Genomic DNA, 19,033 nt, shown 5'->3' on the forward strand with positions numbered 1-19,033 from the left:
TTCTTTCTACTCCACTTTTTAAAACAGTCATTCATGCTTTTACCTCTTCCAGACTGCAATGCACTTTACTTCGGTATCAGCAAGTGAAACATTCATAGACCACAAACAATTCAAAATGCTTCTGCCAAGCTTTTAACATGTACTAAGAAAGGTGACCACTTTACATCAGTCCTTGCTGCTCTTTGCTTGCTACTTGTAAGTTTTCAAATTAATTTCAAGATTTTACTGCTTGTTTTTAAACAGACTCCTGCCTACATCCAGGAACTGTAAACTCCCCATGAGCCTGAACGTAGCCTGAGATCCACCGACAGGGTCCTTCTGAAAGTCTCGTTTGGTCACTAAAGGTGACCGAATCTTCGCAGTTTGGGCCTCCAAGCTCTGGAACATCACTCATTGTCTTCTTTTAACTCATCTATTATAACTCACTTTTATCGTTTGGGCTTTTCTTAACTTCTGCTTTTATTTAAACGATTTTACTGTGTCCGTATGGGCTCTTACTGTTTTTATAGTTTTTTTCTGTCGCAGATCCTCCACTAGATGGAGCAAATCATCCACCTGCAGGGAAACAGCAGATCTGACAGAAGGAATTAGAGTTTGATAACGAAAAATGTAGTTTTTGTTGGTCTCCATCACCTTTATCTCAGTGAATCCCAACTCAGAAACTCTGCAGTCAAACTTTATGTTGTGAAGTTTCCACAGATTTCAGATATTTCAGAATCTGATTAGAAAAAATGATGCACAGGACGTGTAGATTAATTCTACGCAGTGGAGTTTGTAATGTTTCCTGACAGGGTCGCTCTGTTATACTTGATTTAACAGAATTCTGTTAATTTTCTTCTTATTTTTGCCCATTTCATACACAAATAACGTCAATTACTCTGAGAAAATGACATTCCAACTAACAAAACTACTTATAAATTATATTTCTTAAAATTCTCAATTGTGATCATTGCTTAAAACATCTCTTGGACGCACCAAAAGAACGCTATGCAGAAAAAAAAACATACAAAAATACATACAGCTGTAATTTTTACTGCTCAGATCAAACCTTTGGGTGACGACCATGCTTATTGCCAAGCATGGTTACCCTACTTAACAGAATATTCTGCATTTTATTGTTATTTCTGATCATTTGTTAAACCCAAATAAATGAAACAGATAAAAAAATTATACATATTTTTTTAAGAATTTCTCAATCCCTTTTACTTTAGTGTGGGCTAAAATCTCTTAAATCACTCTGTGGGCATCAAAAAGTCCTTCACGCTTGCAAAACCCTGTTAACTCTACAATAGATCATGATATTTTGCCCCTTAGATGTGAAACTGTTGGTGCTTTTTGGAGCTAAATCCACTGAACAGCTGCAGCTTCTTACCTGTGAAAGTTCAGACTACAGCAATTATGTTGAGTTGATCTAAAAGAAATCACACATAATGCACTGAAGATGTCTACATTGATTTTGCTCCATGATTTAGATGGTACAAAATCCCGATCCTGTATTTTAACAAGAAAAGTCCACAAGAAAACAGGTTCAATAATAGATATACACTTTTTTATTAGAATTTCTGATTTTATAATTTCACCATGCAACACCAAGTTTACCAGTGTTTATACAGTATATTACTGTAAACAGCAAAGGATTATGGAAAAATATCCGCTCACGACTGTTAATCCATATATAGTCATAAACCGGCCAAAAACTGGCCAATAGGAGGAGAGTATTCATATTCAAATATTTAATGGTTTTCTGGAGTAACAGAAAGAAGAAAGGACAAAGTGGAACTAACGGTCAGTTTATTTTTAATATTTCTGTTATTCTACTAAAGCTGAGACATTTTCTAACGTTTTACCTTCAAGTTGACCCCTTTATCGACCGTCGCGAATTCGCATCATATCGCTTGGATTCAAACTACAGATTCACCCAATGCCAGTTTGTGCCTATTCTATGCGTTCCTAGGAACCTTTTGCAATCACTACTTTCTCGTAGGACCGGTCGGAGTGGGACCTACATCCGGTTCATGGAAGCTAGAGGTACTGATAGCAAAACAAACATATAGAGGCTGCAAATTTAGAGAAATTGTAGGTAAGTTGTGCTAAGATTTTAAAAAATGTGCCAGCTTATCGTTTGCTTATACAGCTAATTTATTGGAACAGACTTCATGTGACGAATATTTGTTAATTTTAAGGTTTGTTTGTAGCGAAATCGCTACATCCGTCCATAATGGCTACAACTGGTGTTCCAGTTTAACTGGTGATCAGGTTAACTGGTGATAGTTTCCGTCTCCAGATGTTTCGTCCTCAGATTCGTCACGATCAGACCTGGATTTACGTGAAATAAAGATAAATAAAGACCAGATAAAGAAGACCTCGCCGAAAAACGTCGGCATCACTACTTAATAAAGTCTATATCCATGTAAATATCATCTACAGACAGTAAAAAGAAATGTGTGGGGCGAAATAAAAAACTGCATTTTTCAAGTACGGTGAGATCCCTTTACTTCCTTAATATATATATATATATATATATATATATATATATATATATATATATATATATATATATATATATATATATGTATATATATTGTCAGCGGTTAAAGTACTCTGAATGACGGTTAGGACGTGGATGACTGAACGTGTTTTTTATTTCGGCCCGCACATTTCTTTTTACTGTCTGTAGATGATATTTACATGGATATAGACTTTATTAAGTAGTGATAACGACGTTTTTCGGCGACGTCTTCTTTATCTGGTATCTTTATTTCACGTAAATCCAGGTCTGATCGTGACGAATCTGCGAACGAAGCATCTGGAGACGGAAACTATCACCAGTTAACCTGATCACCAGTCAAACTGGAACACCGGTCACAATCCTAAACGATGCTGTATTTAGACGGATTTCAGCACTCACATGCATTTTCTTTAGGAAATGCCATTATAGTTAAGTTCTATAATCATTATAAAAACAGCTTGCTGACATATAAATGCAATTTCTGTCCTTTTTTATTAAACAGAACAAAATGAATGCATCTATGGTCTGTGGGAAGCGACCACGTGTAATTCAAACCAGGGTTCCACCAGAAGAAAGTGAAGACAGTTGTCTCAGTGACAGTGGGGATAGTGAGGATGACTGTCCTCCTAAACCAGGTGATGAAAACAGCAGTAATAATACTACAATTGTGTGTAGAGTTTCATTTTTTTTTTTTGTTGTTTACATACAGTCATGGAAAAAAAATATTAGACCACCCTTGTTTTCTTCAATTTCTTGTTCATTTCAATGCCTGGTAACACTAAAGGTATATTGCCTGAAGAATACAATGAACACAACAAAAAAATGCAGCTGATTCCATAATACCTTATATCCTATTTGACATGCTGAAGCTTCATTGTATTCCCAGGATATATAAGAGGCCATTTCATGTCATAAGCAGCAGTTTCCTGCTTGCATTCAAGCCGTAGCACAACTCAGAAGTCGTCAGCTCTCACATAATGCCTAAAACAAAATAATTATGTGAAGCCACAAGGCAGCCATCTTGGCACTGCTGGAAATTGGCATGAATGAGAGAGAGATAGAGAAAAAACTGAAGATCTGCCATTCATTACACCAAGAAAAACAAGTCAAACTCTCATGAGCTATTTTTGTTATTGCATTTGTCCAAACAAATGTACCTTTAGTTGTACCAGGCATTAAAATGAACAAGAAATTGAAGAAAACAAGGGTGGTCTAATAATTTTTTCCATGACTGTATGCCCATATATTTATGGATGTAACCATGTGTACATGATGTGTATATAATGTAGATAAAAATGGCTGCACTTTTCTGTAGTGATTTCTTTTTTCTACACTAGGTAATGAAAGCAGCAGTAGTGAGAGTACTGATAACAGCAGCGATGAAGACTCTGGAAATCATGACGCACTTCCAGGCACCAGTGCTGCTGCTGCAAGAGGGAAATCAGCTGCTGCTACTACAAGCAGAAAAAAACAAAAGGTAGCATGGAAGACAGTGAAGCAAGAGAACTCTGCAAAAGACGTTCCAGTGTGGCAAGGTGCTCTTCCAGATTTTGATGCAATCAGTCTGCCCATTGATTACTTCAGAGACTTTGTTGATGCTGATCTTTTGGATAGTATTGTGGAACACAGCAACCTGTATTGCGCACAACAAAATCCAACACATGCGCTCAAATTGGATCCGAATGAATTGGAGCAGTTTATTGGTACTGTAGTGTACATGAGTGTTTTTCATTTACCGAGGTCAAGAATGTACTGGTCCAGTGAATGTCGAGTTTCGCAGGTGGCTGACATAATGTCCCGAAGCAGATGGGAAGAAATAAAACATTTCATCCATTTCTGTGATAACATGGCACCCAACAACGGTGATAAGCTTTTCAAAGTCAGGTCACTTATTGATTCACTTCTCCCCAAATTTCAGGCTCTGCCACAAGATCAGATGTTGTCTATTGATGAGCAAATGGTGCCATTCAAAGGCAGATCAAGCCTGAAGCAATATATCCCCAAGAAGCCCTACAAATGGGGATACAAAATCTTTGTGCTTTGTGACACAAAAGGCCTGGTGCATTCATTTGACATATTTTCAGGAAAAACTGATCCTGCACCAGGACAACCAGACATTGGGGAAAGTGGAAACGTTGTGCTAAAGCTTGCACGAGTCATCCACGGTACTGTCAATCACCTGCTGTACTTTGACGAGTGGTTTTCCTCCTTGGATTTGTTTGTTGCTCTTGCAAACAAGGGGATACCAGCTCTTGGGACTGTGAGGGAAAATTGCCTGCAAGGTTGCACTTTCAGCACAGACACAGAGATGAAGAAGAAGGGAAGAGGGACATTTGAAGAGCAAGAGGCCGTTGTAGACGGTGTGGAAGTAAGAGCAGTCAAATGGTTTGACAACAGAGGGGTGGTTGTTGCCAGCACTTTTGCCAGCGCTCAGCCTGTTTCCAGCGTAGAAAAATGGGATAGAAGGTTGAAACAGAATGTGTCTGTGGAATGCCCAAGTATCATCAGCTTGTACAACAAGTTTGTGGGCGGCGTTGATGCTCTTGATGCACTGATTGCACAGTACCGCATCCACATAAGGTCAAAAAAGTACTATCACAGGTTATTTTTTCACTTTGTGGATATGGTGATTGTCAACAGCTGGTTGTTGTATCGGCGTGATTGTGAGTCACTCTGTGTTCCAAGAAAGCTGCAGAAGGATTTGCTTGCTTTCAGGATATCCATTGCAAGGGCACTCTGCATGCAAGGCAAGGATCTGTCAAGGAAGAGGGGGCCACCTTCACTGGATGTTGAACGTGAGTTTGAAAAGAAGAAACATCGAGGTCCAGCTAAAGCTATTCCCACACAGGAGGTGCGTTCAGACGCTGTGGGTCACTGGCCAGTGGTTGAAAGGGAGCGGCAACGCTGCAAACACCCGAAATGTAAAGGGCAGACTGTCTTTAAATGCTCAAAGTGCAATGTCCATCTGTGCCTCAACAAGAACCACAACTGCTTTCGTGAATTCCATGAGTAAGGGCCAAATGGTCCAATCTGGCCCGCTGGATGACTTTTTAAAGGTGTGAGAAAAGTGGACGCAGACTGTTTCTAGTTGGTGTTATAGTGTAAATAGTTGTAAACAATTTTGTGGCATCAATAAATATCTTTAATTACCATTAATGCCCACTGTCGCTTATTTTATTTATTATTATCATACCTGAGTTTATATCTATTGTATGTGCTATTGACAAATGAACTTTTTTTTCAGATTTTAATGATATAGTAACGGTAGAGTCTAATAGTTTAACTAATGCTGACCTTGGCTAATTTAGTTAGGTAACTCCCTGAAATACTTTTCCACTGTCCTAAGAGCGACCACTAGAAAAAACCTACCTCTGGTGTTACACGATGCAGATCACAAACCTAGAAACTAAAAACTAAAAAAAACTCCAAAAATATGACAAATTTAAAATGTCTTACCAAGAGTGTTTTTTAATTCACTCTGTTTCGGTCAGTCACAACGGTTTTTCATTAAAGTTACCAAAAACTATTTCCGAGTTACTAATTTACATTTAAGAGTCACATACGAACATACGAGTAATATACACCTATCAGTCACAGCATTTTGACCACCACAGTAATATAAGTCTGTCAGAAAGCATATGTGAAGTTTTAAAGCAGATGAGACAACAAAGACTGCATCACCAACAAATACCCAAATATATTAAACAGAAAATAGGATTATAGTGTTCAGGGATACGACTCCATGCAGTTACAGGTTCCTCGATTTTCATAGATATGATGTAGGCGTTAGGTTGAACTCTGGAACATGACTTCCCTCATCTGTATTGGGCTGGACTCCACTGCCCTCTGCTGGCCTCAGGGGATCACAGCAGTGTCTGCAGAGGACTGGAGGAGCTCCTGCAGGAGGCACCGTGGCACAGGGACAGACGGTGCCTAAAGTGGGAACAGAGAAAAATAACAAACGTTTGGAAAAGCCTCAACGTTTTTGCGCTTTCATGTTTGAATTAATTTCTGTCAGTGGAGACTTAGCAATTTCCTAAAAAGGAAGACAATTATGTATCAGAGATGTCAGACCCAAGGCCGAGTAACAGAGAAACAGGAATCTTCTTTCATTTGTTACTGAATATTCTAGCAAATTAATGAAACGTTTCTGGAACATTCCACAGAAGTTCATGAATGTTCCAGTGAATGTTCAGTCCATCTCCTTAATGAACATTTCCAATAAAAAAGTGTTTTTGACTTTCAAACCTTTGCTTTTGGGGAAGCCAGTATAGGCTGGGAAATGTTTGTTTCCAAGTATTTGGATCTCAAAATTAATATTCAGATACCACAAAAACGACCAACTATTCAGGTGCAGCCCTACTAGCTTTACACAGAAAGTAACACAGAGAAACTAATGAACGCTTAAATAAAAAATTTAAATAAAATGTTGACTGTAAATTTTTTTTAGACACATTTCACATATGTTATCCTAACTCCATGTTGGACAGTGGACAGCAATGTTCCCTGTAATTTTTCCTGAGTTTGAGCAAACACACAAACTCCCTGAGCGTTCCTTGGACCACTGTGAGCAACATCAGACGTGTGCACTGTGGTCACACCAGCATCACATCCATTCAAGTTACATGGTTCATTAAAAGAATCAAATTACAGCATTTACATTTCTGTTAAAACACTTTGTCAACAGGAGCCAGTTGAAGGCTGCAGTGATTTTAGTGACACTACAATGTATAAGAGTGAAGTTATTGAATATTTGTCTCTCTTTACTGTTGCAGCAGTTTTGCAAATTGCAGACGGACCCTGTTCACTCCATAGACACCAATGTTATTCCTGTAGCTTGAAAGACAGCTACTTTTGATAAAACTGGGCTTGTAGCACATTGTCTGCCTTGCAACAATGGGAAAGAGGCACCGTTTATGTTTTGACAACCTATATCTAATGAGTTATTGATGCTGGAAGTCCGAATCTGTGAATATCTTTCCAACTTTACTGAACTTGGGGCCACTACCACCTAAGGAGTGATATATTTAATTTTGAAAAAAGCATTTAGCCATACTTAAAGCTTTAAGTGCTTTATTAACACGGAACTAAAAATTTTGTATTGTTTTATTATCACAGGTTCTGTCTGAAAAGAGGTGGCATCATTTTAAACAGTGAAATCAAACTAACAAAATGTAATGACCAACCAGTGAGTAATACTGGATTCTGCAAAAACATAAACAACTTTTTTAAAAATCTCAATCTTATCTTAACACAGTTAATGTATTAACTTATTTTTGTGTGTATGCATGTATTTATTGATTTATTTAGTACTGTTAACATATCAGAGTTCTGAGTGAATTTTTCTTAAGATAGGCAAAGGCCATTTATTGATTACATATAGGCTGTTAAATGTTTATTAAAAACTAAAAAGCATTTAAAAAAAACAACTTAGGCATTTATTGAGTCACTAAAATACTGTAGAGTACAGACCACATCAGCATGATTATAAGCATCCTCTGGTAAATGAACAACCAGATACTGATGTCTCTCACCATATGGACTTCAGGAGATGACTGGGGGATGATAAACTGTGACCTACTGGTTGGGTTCTCTCCGGTCTCATGTTTCTTACATGTTTGTCCCCTGACAGCCGGGTCCTAATGTTTTTTGAGCAACACACCATACTATGACGTTTTTACAATGATGGTTCTACAATGGAACCAGTTTGACATGTTCAGGTGTTCTTTGTGTGAAAACTCAGAGATTTCAGGTATCAGAAGGTGGTTTTCAACTTTGTTAACTTTCTGCCTCAACTTGAAACTAAATTTCCTTCACTAACCCAGCCCTCTGGACTTCCAGGAAGCTGTGTTCCTATTGGCTGTCCAGGTGGCTGCTTGGTGTTATCAGGAACACCTGAGCAGCTTGGTGTTATCAGGAACACTTGAGCAGCTCAGTGTCTTCCTGCTTTATTTAGCTGCAGACAAACATTTCCTCTGCTTCTGTTCACCACTGAACTGGGTTTGGCTCCGTTCCTTTAGATTGTTCTTTAGGCGTTGGCTTGCAGCTTCCAGCAGTAAAATCGTCTTTAATGTGTTTCTTGGTGTGTTTTAGGGCTTTGTACTGGATAGTTGTCTTGGTAAATGTGGTTCTTTAGCCACAGTTAGCACATGGTGCTAATGTGTGTAGTGATTAGTGGATTTGATGCAGCTGAGTTGTGTCTTTATCTTGGCTGTAGTGAGTCTTCAGAGGTTTTTGGTCAGACACGTTCTGTATTCTGGTTTGAGAACCAAGGTTGGTTGTCCAGAAGGTAAGAGTTCCTGTCCTGATTCTCTGTTCTCAGAGGTTCTCTGGTAGGCTGCAGGAGACTTTAGTGTTTGGGTTGTGCTAGTTTGGTTTTTGTACAGTTTCATTTGGACGACTATCTTGAGGCCCCTCCATGTGGTTTAGTGAGGTTTTCTGGAACAGTTCTACAAAGCAATCTGCAGCAGAAGAGACTTTGAGAGTTTTTAGGAAGCTCTGGAGACCAGACTTTAGAGCAGCAGAAACATTTGTCAGCAGTTTGAGCAGGAGAAGGTGAGCTTCAGAGTAGAAATGAGACAGAAACCTTCTTGAACCGTGTGGTGAGGTCCTGTACCAAGAGTTTGAGCAGGTTGTGAAGAGTCTGTAGTTCTTTGGTCTGAAAGCACAAGAAGAATCGACTCATTAAAGGAGAAAACAGGAGATATTGTTGGTTCTTCTGTCGCTCTGCAGTTTCCTTAGACTGAATATCAAGTTTATATTTTAAATGATTTCCCATGTGAGCCCAAGAAGACTTCAATAAACTCCCTCCATCCCCTGGACACAACACATTTTATTACCATGCTAAATCTTTTTTTAAAATATGTTTTTGAGTTTTAATCATAGTTTTAGCGTAGTTTTTTCTCTTTGCTTGTTTAGTTTTGTCATCTGTGTAAAAGGTGCTAAACAAATAAAGTTGAATTGATAAACTGAATAATTGACTAACTCATGATTGTGACAACAGAAGTATTTTCATTGTGATTTAAGGGTTTGTTTCATTTTTAAGGTTGGGGTTAAAGTCTTGACAAAAAAAAAGATTAAAGAAATAAACTACAGTAAAAAAGCAATTTGTTCCTATTGGCTGTCCAGGTGGCTGTGTTCCTATTGGCTGTCCAGGTGGCTGCTTGGTGTTATCAGGAACACCTGAGCAGCTCAGTGTCTTCCTGCTTTATTTAGCTGCAGACAAACATTTCCTCTGCTTCTGTTCACCACTGAACTGGGTTTGGCTTCATTGCTTTAGTTTGTTCTTTAGGCGTTGGCTTGCAGCTTCCAGCAGTAAAATCGTCTTTAATGTGTTTCTTGGTGTGTTTTAGGGCTTTATACTGGATAGTTGTCTTGGTAAATGTGGTTCTTTAGCCACAGTTAGCACATGGTGCTAATGTGTGTAGTGATTAGTGGATTTGGTACAGCTGAGTTGTGTCTTTATCTTGGCTGTAGTGAGTCTTCAGAGGTTTTTGGTCAGACACATTCTGTATTCTGGTTTGAGAACCAACGTTGGTTGTCCAGAAGGTAAGAGTTCCTGTCCTGATTCTCTGTTCTCAGAGGTTCTCTGGTAGGCAGCAGGAGACTTTAGCATTTGGGTTGTGCTAGTTTGGTTTTTGTATGGTTTCATTTGGACGACTATCTTGAGGCCCCTCCATGTGGTTTAGTGAGGTTTTCTGGAACAGTTCTACAAAGCAACCTGCAGCAGAAGAGACTTTGAGAGTTTTTAGGAAGTTCTGGAGACCAGACTTTAGAGCAGAAGAAACATTTGTCAGCAGTTTGAGAAGGTGAGCTTCAGAGTAGAAATGAGATGGAAACCTTCTTGACCCGTGTGGTGAGGTCCTGTACCAAGAGTTTGAGCAGGTTGTGAAGAATCTGTAGTTCTTTGGTCTGAAAGCACAAGAAGAGTCGACTCATTAAAGGAGAAAACAGGAGATATTGTTGGTTCTTCTGTCGCTCTGCAGTTTCCTTAGACTGAATATCAAGTTTATATTTTAAATGATTTCCCATGTGAGCCCAAGAAGACTTCAATAAACTCCCTCCATCCCCTGGACACAACACATTTTATTACCATGCTAAATCTTTTTTTAAAATATGTTTTTGAGTTTTAATCATAGTTTTAGCGTAGTTTTTTCTCTTTACTTGTTTAGTTTTGTCATCTGTGTAAAAGGTGCTAAACAAATAAAGTTGAATTGATAAACTGAATAATTGACTAACTCATGATTGTGACAACAGAAGTATTTTCATTGTGATTTAAGCATTTGTTTCATTTTTAAGGTTGGGGTTAAAGTCTTGACAAAAAAAAAGATTAAAGAAATAAACTACAGTAAAAAAGCAATTAAATCAAAGGAAAAAACATTTAATATAATAAGACTTTTAAAAAGAAAATTAAACATTAGATACAATTAAATTATATTAGACAAAATATTTAGATAATTAAACAGAAGATACAAAGCATGTAATTATGAAATTAAACAAAAATTTTTAAACAAAAATATTAAATATTAAAGATGAAATATTTTAGATGATTAAACATTTAAAAAATATAATTAAACAAGAATATAACACATTTAGAAAAATATAAAACATTTAATTAGATTATTAAACCTTTAAAAGTCAAAACATTTAATAAAAAAATTAAATGTTTAATTAGAAAATTAAATCTTAAAGACAATAAAACTTTAAATAGGAATTAAACAGAAAATACAATGAAGCATTAAAAAAGAAATTAAACATTAAAAGGTGGTAAAACATTTAAAAAGAAAAACCTTAAAGATTTAATCAAAAAATTAAACATTGGGAAAGAAAAGGAAATTTTTCAAACAAGCCGATAAAACATTTGAAAAAACAACAATTAAACATTAAAAAGACAAAACATTTGGAAATCAAATCAGACATTAGAAAAGAATAAAAGGTGAGAAAAGAGCAAAACTAAACATTTAAGAAGAATCAAACTAAAGACAAAACATTATAAAAGACACCAGTTAAACTTTAGAAGATCAAATTAAACAGAAGAAACAATAAAATGATCAAAAGAGCAAAAACAGATAAAGATCTGAAAGTGTTTTCTAGTCTGAAATGAAAACATCAAGTTGTTTCTTCAAACATTTCCTCTTTCTATGTTCTTGGTTTGATTGTGGACAGATTTACTAAGAACTCATTTCAGAAAACTGCTTTCCAGATAAAGTCTACTAGTAGTTGAAGGCATCGATCAAATTAATGTTACCTTCTGATCTCCACAAACTTTACTGTTCAGTGAAGAGAATCAAAGTTTGTTCAGGATTTCTAAAAAACCCACAGGTGAAGGTCTGAGAAGAACTCAGATGGATGGTCTAAATGTGAAATCAAGACTCATGGTCACAAGTTTTAAGGCTTCTGTTAACCATAAAGTTCAAACTAACAGAGAAGTACTGAGAAACTTTTAAAACTTCAGTCCTCAGACTGTCTAAAGGTTCAAACTGACAGAGAAGTACTGAGAAACTTTTAAGATTTCAGTCCTCAGACTGTCTGAAGGTTCAAACTAACAGAGAACTACTCAGGAACTTAGAGGATATCAGTGCTTGGACTGTCTAAAGGTTCAAACTAACACAGAACTACTGTGAGACTTAGAAAATTTCAGCCCTCAGACTGTCTGAAGGTTCAAACTAACAGAGAACTACTCAGGAACTTAGATGATTTCAGTCCTTGGACTGTCTGAAGGTTCAATCTAACGGAGAACTACTGTGGGACTTAGAAAATTTCAGCCCTCAGACTGTGTGAAAGCTCAGGTCCTGAGGACTCGGGAGGTGTGGAGGCTTTGGAAAGTCTTGGAACTGAGGGTTCAACCCTCCAGCACAAAGGCTGAAGTCCCACCTCCTGAGAAAAACGGTCGAGTCGAGACTCAAGTTAAAAAAAAAACTCGAAAACGACAAAAAATAGATGATAAATGCGCAAAAAAAAGAAGAATTAGTATCTGAGCGAGTAGCTCAGGGGATAAGAAGAGGACTACCAAGTGGAAGGTCGCAGGTTCAAGACCCACCACCGGCTTTTCTTTCTTTGTCTTTGTCAGGATTTTGAAAAATTTAAGAAGGGTCTGGTCTTGAACCAGCGACCTGCAGCTCCATAGGCAAATCCTTAACTCACTGAGCTACAGATCAGATAAAAAGAAATAAATTCGTCGTCCCTTTGACATCGTAGTTTCCAGGTGACCACATGGGTGGAGCCAAGGCGGAGTCTGGGTGGAGTCAGGGCGGAGAGTAGGCGGGGAGGTGGGTGGCGGCCTCCCCCCTCTACTCCCCCACCTCCCCACCACCCACCACACCTTCCCCCGCCCGACGAGTTCTTCGAGTCTCCACGAGTTCCTCGAGTCTCGACAGGTTTTCCCGAGTTTCTGGAGTTTCCACGAGGTCGGAGGCAGAACAAGTTGTCATGAAGAGGTGTTGAAGTCGGTCAGGATGGACTGACTTTTTACAGCGACTAGAAGGAAGATGACTAGAAGAGCAGGTCTTTAACCACCATCCATAAAATCCATGGAGTCACTCCAGAGAAATGAAAGAAGGTCAACTTTTATCAACCTCCATCCAGATGTTCAACTTGATATCTTTACTTGGAGATTTTTAGCACCACAAACCTTTAGTATCACACTTTATTATCATTTATTAGGACTTTAATGGAATCCACCAGCAGATTTTGTTTTTGCTGACAAACTTCATTCTTGTCATCGTGGGACTGCAGTATTTAAAACTGTTCCTTCTATTTGACTTCATGTTTATTAGTTTTAGTGGAGAAAGTTTGAATTGTCAAATTGGATTAGTCAAGAGCTTTACATTTCTTACTTTGTCATATTTTAAATTTGACAAAAAAATATAAAAATAAAGCATCTTGAGACAATTTGACCTGTAATTGGCGTTATATAAATAAAATTGAATTAAAATTGTATGTATCTTGTAATGTTGGAGTAATTCAGCCATATATGTTAGAAAACACATTTTCTTTGTCCATTAATCTGTTGATCGTTTTCTCCAGTAACTCATTTCTTGTTTTGCTTCATAAAATGTCAAGCCAAAATATATTCAGTTTACTGTCATAAAAACCAAAAGGATTTACATTCATGATGCAGGAATCAGGCAGTTTTTCACTTTTTATCTTAGTTTAGTCAGAAAGATAGTTGATAATGTGTGAATTGTTGCAGCTTGTGAGCCGTAAAAGGTTTTAATCTTTGGGGCCGAGTGTCAAAAAACATTTAGAAACCAACATCAACAAAACACTCAACAAAGATTTGAACGCCATTAAAGGGAAATCCAACTTTTGCATGACAATGTCTAATGAAAGGACATTTATTTCCAACATAAATGTGTGATATTCATCCTCTGGAGCTTTCTCTTCACATCGTCTTCCACCTGGACTGGTTTGGTCGGGAGCATGTGCAACAAACATTTGAAAAACTGCACTTTAACATCAATGAATGACACTGAAGTTTAATCTCTACATAAATGAGACTGAGTCTGGATGTGCTGCTCTGTCGTTAACTCCTAAGTTTAGGGAAAGTTCAAACAAAAGAGGACAGTTCAGATAAGACTTGAGAATGAGCTTATTTTGAACAAACATCTCAGACTTTCTGAGCTTCAGCACCTCTAGCAAGATATTTTAACAACAAGCAACTCAAGAGATCCAGAAGTTGAAGAGAGTTAGCTTTAGCTGAGTCAAAGAACATGTGGGATGCTAACCTAGCAAACATTTCAGACTTTTCTCTGTGAATTCTGAGAAATAATTTCCTATTTAATGACAGCTACACATTTTAACTCAGTCTCATTAAAACAGACTCTAATTCAGTGTCATCCATCCATATTAAAGTGCAGTTACCCAAAATGTTTGTTGCATGAGCTCCAACAAAACCTGTCCAGGTAGAAGGCCACTTTGACAAACAGGAAGTGGAAGATTCCAAGCAGATTTATAGAAGGGGGAACCGGACTGTACTAAGTGTGGTCGAGTATAGAGGGGTGTTTTGTGGGTTTTTAAGGCTGATAATGATTATTAGTGAGACATTTGGAGTAGATATTCATTTGCAGTAAATGAAAGTATTTAAAATCTTGGAGTTAAACTTAGAAGAACACAAACTCTAACAGAAAACTTTGTTGATATGTTTTTGTTTTGTTTACAGATGTTAAAGGAGTTTTATTTGTGACGTATAACCAATCAAATCACTCCAGAAGACAGAGCGACCACAGGTAGATAAAGGTTCAGAGCCAAAGTAGCACTATTTTTAAATGTATTTATTACCGTAAATCAGTAATAAATAAAATACTGATAATCAGTAAATCAGTCAGCCCACAATTACTACAATTCTACAATGTATGTCTCTTTCCTTTGACTTGTTATTTGTACAATATACGATGTATATGATGGCGTTTTTTCATCTCAAAGGCTATACTATGATGTTTTCTAAGAGACATACGATGCTACTCTGTTTGTTCTGGCCCTGCACTCCTCTTCTGTTGTTTTCTGGATTGTACTCAGCTTCATGCCTTCGTCCACCCGGCCTCCGTTGACTCGTCCCACCTGCCGTCTCTGGAGCTGAAGCTGGATTGGAACAGACCAAAGTACAGTCCAATCACGATGCCAGCTGCCTCTCAAAAGGCTCCTTCATCTGGCAGGTGGTGGAACTTCTTCTGAGGGGAAGCTGAGCTGGCCCGGCAGAACTTTGGAGATGTGTTCCAGTGGTTGGTGGATGTGTGGGGAGATAGAGAGGGACCTTTGAATTGTTCAGAAAGGAAAACAGGAAACCCATTGGTAGTTTTAGTTTAGGGTGCTACTGCGGTGTGTTTTTAGGCTTGAAGAGGTTTTTTTTCGTATTGATTATCTTTTACTTTGTTGCTGGTTGGAATGCCCATCAATGTCAACATGAAGTTCACGTTTAGTTCTGTTTATTTATTTTTATTTTACTAACACCCATTTGTTTTTAACCCCCTCACATGTGTTGTTGTAAACTTCCTCTTTTAAATAAATACTCGTCTAACCTTCTGGAAACCAGCGTTTGGACTGTTTTTGTGTTGCTCCTCACCTACTGACAGCTGTGGACTAAAGGCTATACTGTGACGTTTTTAGAGCCACATGCTATACTATGATGTTTGTTGGGCGACACGCTATACTATAGGCTTTTTTAATTGACATATTACTGACCTTTTTTTTGTTTTAGTTTTTTTTTGTTTTTTAGCAACATATAAGAATTTGAACAGTTTTAAAACTTACTATACTTTTACTTGTGCAATGAAATATTCTATGGCATTTTTCAGATGACATATTATACTCTGATGTTTTCTTGAATAACATACTATTTTGACAATATACTGCACTATGACATTTTTTGAACCACATATCATACATGACAATTTTAGGCAACATCCTATCATTTTGCGCTTTTTGAACCACATAATAATCTATGGGTTTTTTTTGCCGACATGCAACACTATGAACTACAGGCCATACTATGTTATTCTTGAGTAAAGCATACTATACTTTGACATTTTCTGAACTACATCCTATACTATGGCGTTATACACAGAGTGCTTTGGTTACATGTTGATTTATAATCTAGATTTTTTTCTGTTTTGTTTTTTGACAGGATTACCACAGACCTGACTGTGAACACCGTCGACACCCACCTCAGGGAGACGCTGTCTAAGATCTCAAGGTTGCTTGGTTGTGGTTTTTCTGGACGTACTCTTCCAAGATGAGCCTGGAAGTTAACACTGATGGAATGAATGCTGCTGATACTGGCACTGCTACTACAAATTGTAATATTCTTACAAATGCCTATACTACTTCTACGACTCGAACAGCTATTTATACTACTACTACTGCTTGTACTTTTAGTATTACTACTACTACTTGTACAACTATACTACAGCTACTATTAATCGTCTGGTATTTGGTTGTCAAGCTGCTAGCTCGCCTTAGTGTTTTGCTAGTGGCTAACTAGTTAGCTCTCATAGACTGGAAGCTCTCAACAAGATTTCATAATGAAAAAAGAGCCAAAAACTATTCTTACCTATGAAAAGTCATTCCAAGTTTCCTTGTCTCAATCGTACGACGTAGTGTGTAATTGTATGCAGCACAGTGAGCCAGCATACTTGTAGTTTCCGTTTTTACACCGTCTACATCAACGGAATGCACTGAAACTTTTCCCCCACTAGCTTAGCCTCGCTGTAGCCGCAGCTCAAAGGGGCGTGTCCTATCTACTCATTCATATCTATGACAACAACGATGGCTGCACATAAGGACGCCTGTCAATGACGTTGATTAGCTGCGTAAATACCATTATATACAGTCTATGGTAAATACGTATGTGAATCGCATCATTGGCTGCAGCAGCCAGTCACCGGTCACTCACTGACTCACACTGAAAAATAGCACAGAATGAATTGTTACGTGTTTATTTTATTTACAATTTAGGTTGGATTTTTTGTGTGTGTGCGCAGTGCAGATTTTCTGTGCGGAGACCGTGTCAGCAGTGCGCAATTGCGCAGGCGCGCAGCTCAGAGGGAACAGTGGCCAAGATTAACCAAAAATCCAAAAAGGTAATAATTGTGTGGCATTAAAGAAAAGAAAGAAGCATATATGGACCAAATGAAAATAACCCTAAATTTTTTGAAGATCTCTTTCTTACAATATCTACTTTACAAGGATCTTACATAATTGGAGGAGATTTTAACTGCACTTTAAACCCAACTATAGATCGTTGAGCAGGCTCAGACGTTTATAAAGCACGAGCTAGACAAGTAATAAATCAATATATATCAGATATTAATCTGGTGAAAGTGTGGAGGGAGCAGAATACATACAAAATAGAATTCTCCTGTCAATCCGGTATACATAAATCATGATCTCGTATAGATTATTTTTTGGTTTCAAGAGGACTTTTATCAAGGATCAAAAGATGCCAGTATGATAGCATAGTGATCAGCGATCATGCAGCGATCTCATTAAGTGTCCACATAGAGAAATTTACCAATAAACCCATTAATTGGCGATTTCAAGCAAGATGGCTACAGAATCCTGACTTTGTTAAATTCGTAGGAGAAAAAATAGATAATTACTTTGAATTAAATACAGACCAAACTAGTGCCTCGGTGAGATCGGAAGGGTTTAAAGCATACATTAGAGGTGAAATTCTCAGTTTCACGAGTACAAAGGCCAAAAAACAAAAGAAACAGATGGAAGTTTTGGAAAAACAGATCAAACTTTTGGAACTACACCTAACCACTGGCGATGACCAGTTAAAACAAAGTGAACTGTTACGTTTAAGAACTGAGTATAATAAATTATCCTCCAATGCGGCCGCGTGAAATCTGTTGTGGCTAAAGCAATCTTACTATGATCAGGGAGAAAAAGCTGGCAAGCTCCTGGCATGGAGAATTAAGAAAATGCAGAGTGACAGAGCGATTAACAGTATAATCAGCTCTTCAGGGAACTTAACAGTAGACCCATCTGAAATCAATGACAGCTTTAGAGAGTTTTATCAAAATCTAAGTCAGAATGCCCTCAAGTTTCAGAGGAACAGGAAACATTCTTAGACCAACTTCAATTCCCGACCCTAGCAGAAGATTCAAAAAAGGAATTAGACAGAGATTTAACTACTGAAGAAATATCACAGGCCATCAAAAATATTAACAGTGGTAAGGCCCCCGGGCCGGATGGATTTACGAGTGAATTTTATAAAGCTTTTCGAGAAAAATTAACAATCCCACTTTTTAAAGTGTACGAAGAAGCTTATCAAAATGGAACTCTCCCACCCACTCTGAGACAGGCAATGATCTCACTGATCTTAAAACCTGATAAGCCGCCTGCAGAATGCTCTTCATTTAGACCAATAAGTTTAATGGGGGTTGATACTAAAATACTTTGTCAAGTTTTAGCAAAAAGATTAGACTCCTACATCTCACAATTGATTCATAATGATCAAAATGGCTTTGTACCAAAACGTCAAGGATTCCACAATATTAGGAGAGTTCTCAATATAATTTATGAGAAATTTGATGCAAAAGATACAGCCTTATTATCGCTGGATGCCCGTCAGGCCTTCGATAGGATAGAATGGCCATATTTGTTTAATGTTCTGCCAAGATTCGGATTTGGAAACAACTTTCTTAAATGGATTCAGATCTTGTATACAGGACCCACGGCCAGTATTTTAACAAACAATATAGTTTCAAAACCAATTACATTACAACGCTCCACAGGGAAGACCGTCTTCTTCAAGGTTCATTGTGTTGTACGTTCAGAGATGCATTCCTTGGTTGTAATGAGATGTTATTTGACTTACTGTTGTCTTTCTATCATCTCCCACCAGTCTGTCCATTCTCCTCTGACCTCTCACATCAACAAGACATTTTTGTCCACACAACTGTCGCTCACTGGATATTATCTCTTTTTTGGATCATTCTCTCTAAACCCTAGAGATGGTTATGCGTGAAAATCCCAGTAGATCAGCGGTTTCTGAAATACTCAGACCAGCCCGTCTCGCAC

General features: G+C 37.7%; 1 protein-coding gene across 1 annotated transcript; it reads left to right on the top strand.

The window, feature by feature from the left end:
• Nucleotides 1–1,848: 1,848 nt before the first annotated feature.
• On the top strand, nt 1,849–5,665 carry LOC129347513 (piggyBac transposable element-derived protein 2-like). The gene is made up of 3 exons (XM_055004998.1): nt 1,849–2,028; nt 3,012–3,144; nt 3,847–5,665. The coding sequence occupies exons 2-3, from the start codon at nt 3,018–3,020 to the stop codon at nt 5,520–5,522; spliced, it is 1,803 nt and encodes a 600-aa protein (XP_054860973.1). The 5' UTR covers nt 1,849–2,028; nt 3,012–3,017; the 3' UTR covers nt 5,523–5,665.
• The last annotated feature ends 13,368 nt before the right edge of the window (nt 5,666–19,033 follow it).

Source organism: Amphiprion ocellaris, chromosome 19, assembly GCF_022539595.1.
Source record: "Amphiprion ocellaris isolate individual 3 ecotype Okinawa chromosome 19, ASM2253959v1, whole genome shotgun sequence".
NCBI classification, from domain to species: domain Eukaryota; kingdom Metazoa; phylum Chordata; class Actinopteri; family Pomacentridae; genus Amphiprion; species Amphiprion ocellaris.

Bases quoted from the DNA above. Each gene is read 5' to 3' on its own strand.
- LOC129347513 (XM_055004998.1), top strand. From the start codon at position 3,018: ATGAATGCATCTATGGTCTGTGGGAAGCGACCACGTGTAATTCAAACC. The intron at 3,145-3,846 runs GTGATGAAAACA...TTTCTACACTAG, and splicing joins TGACTGTCCTCCTAAACCAG to GTAATGAAAGCAGCAGTAGT.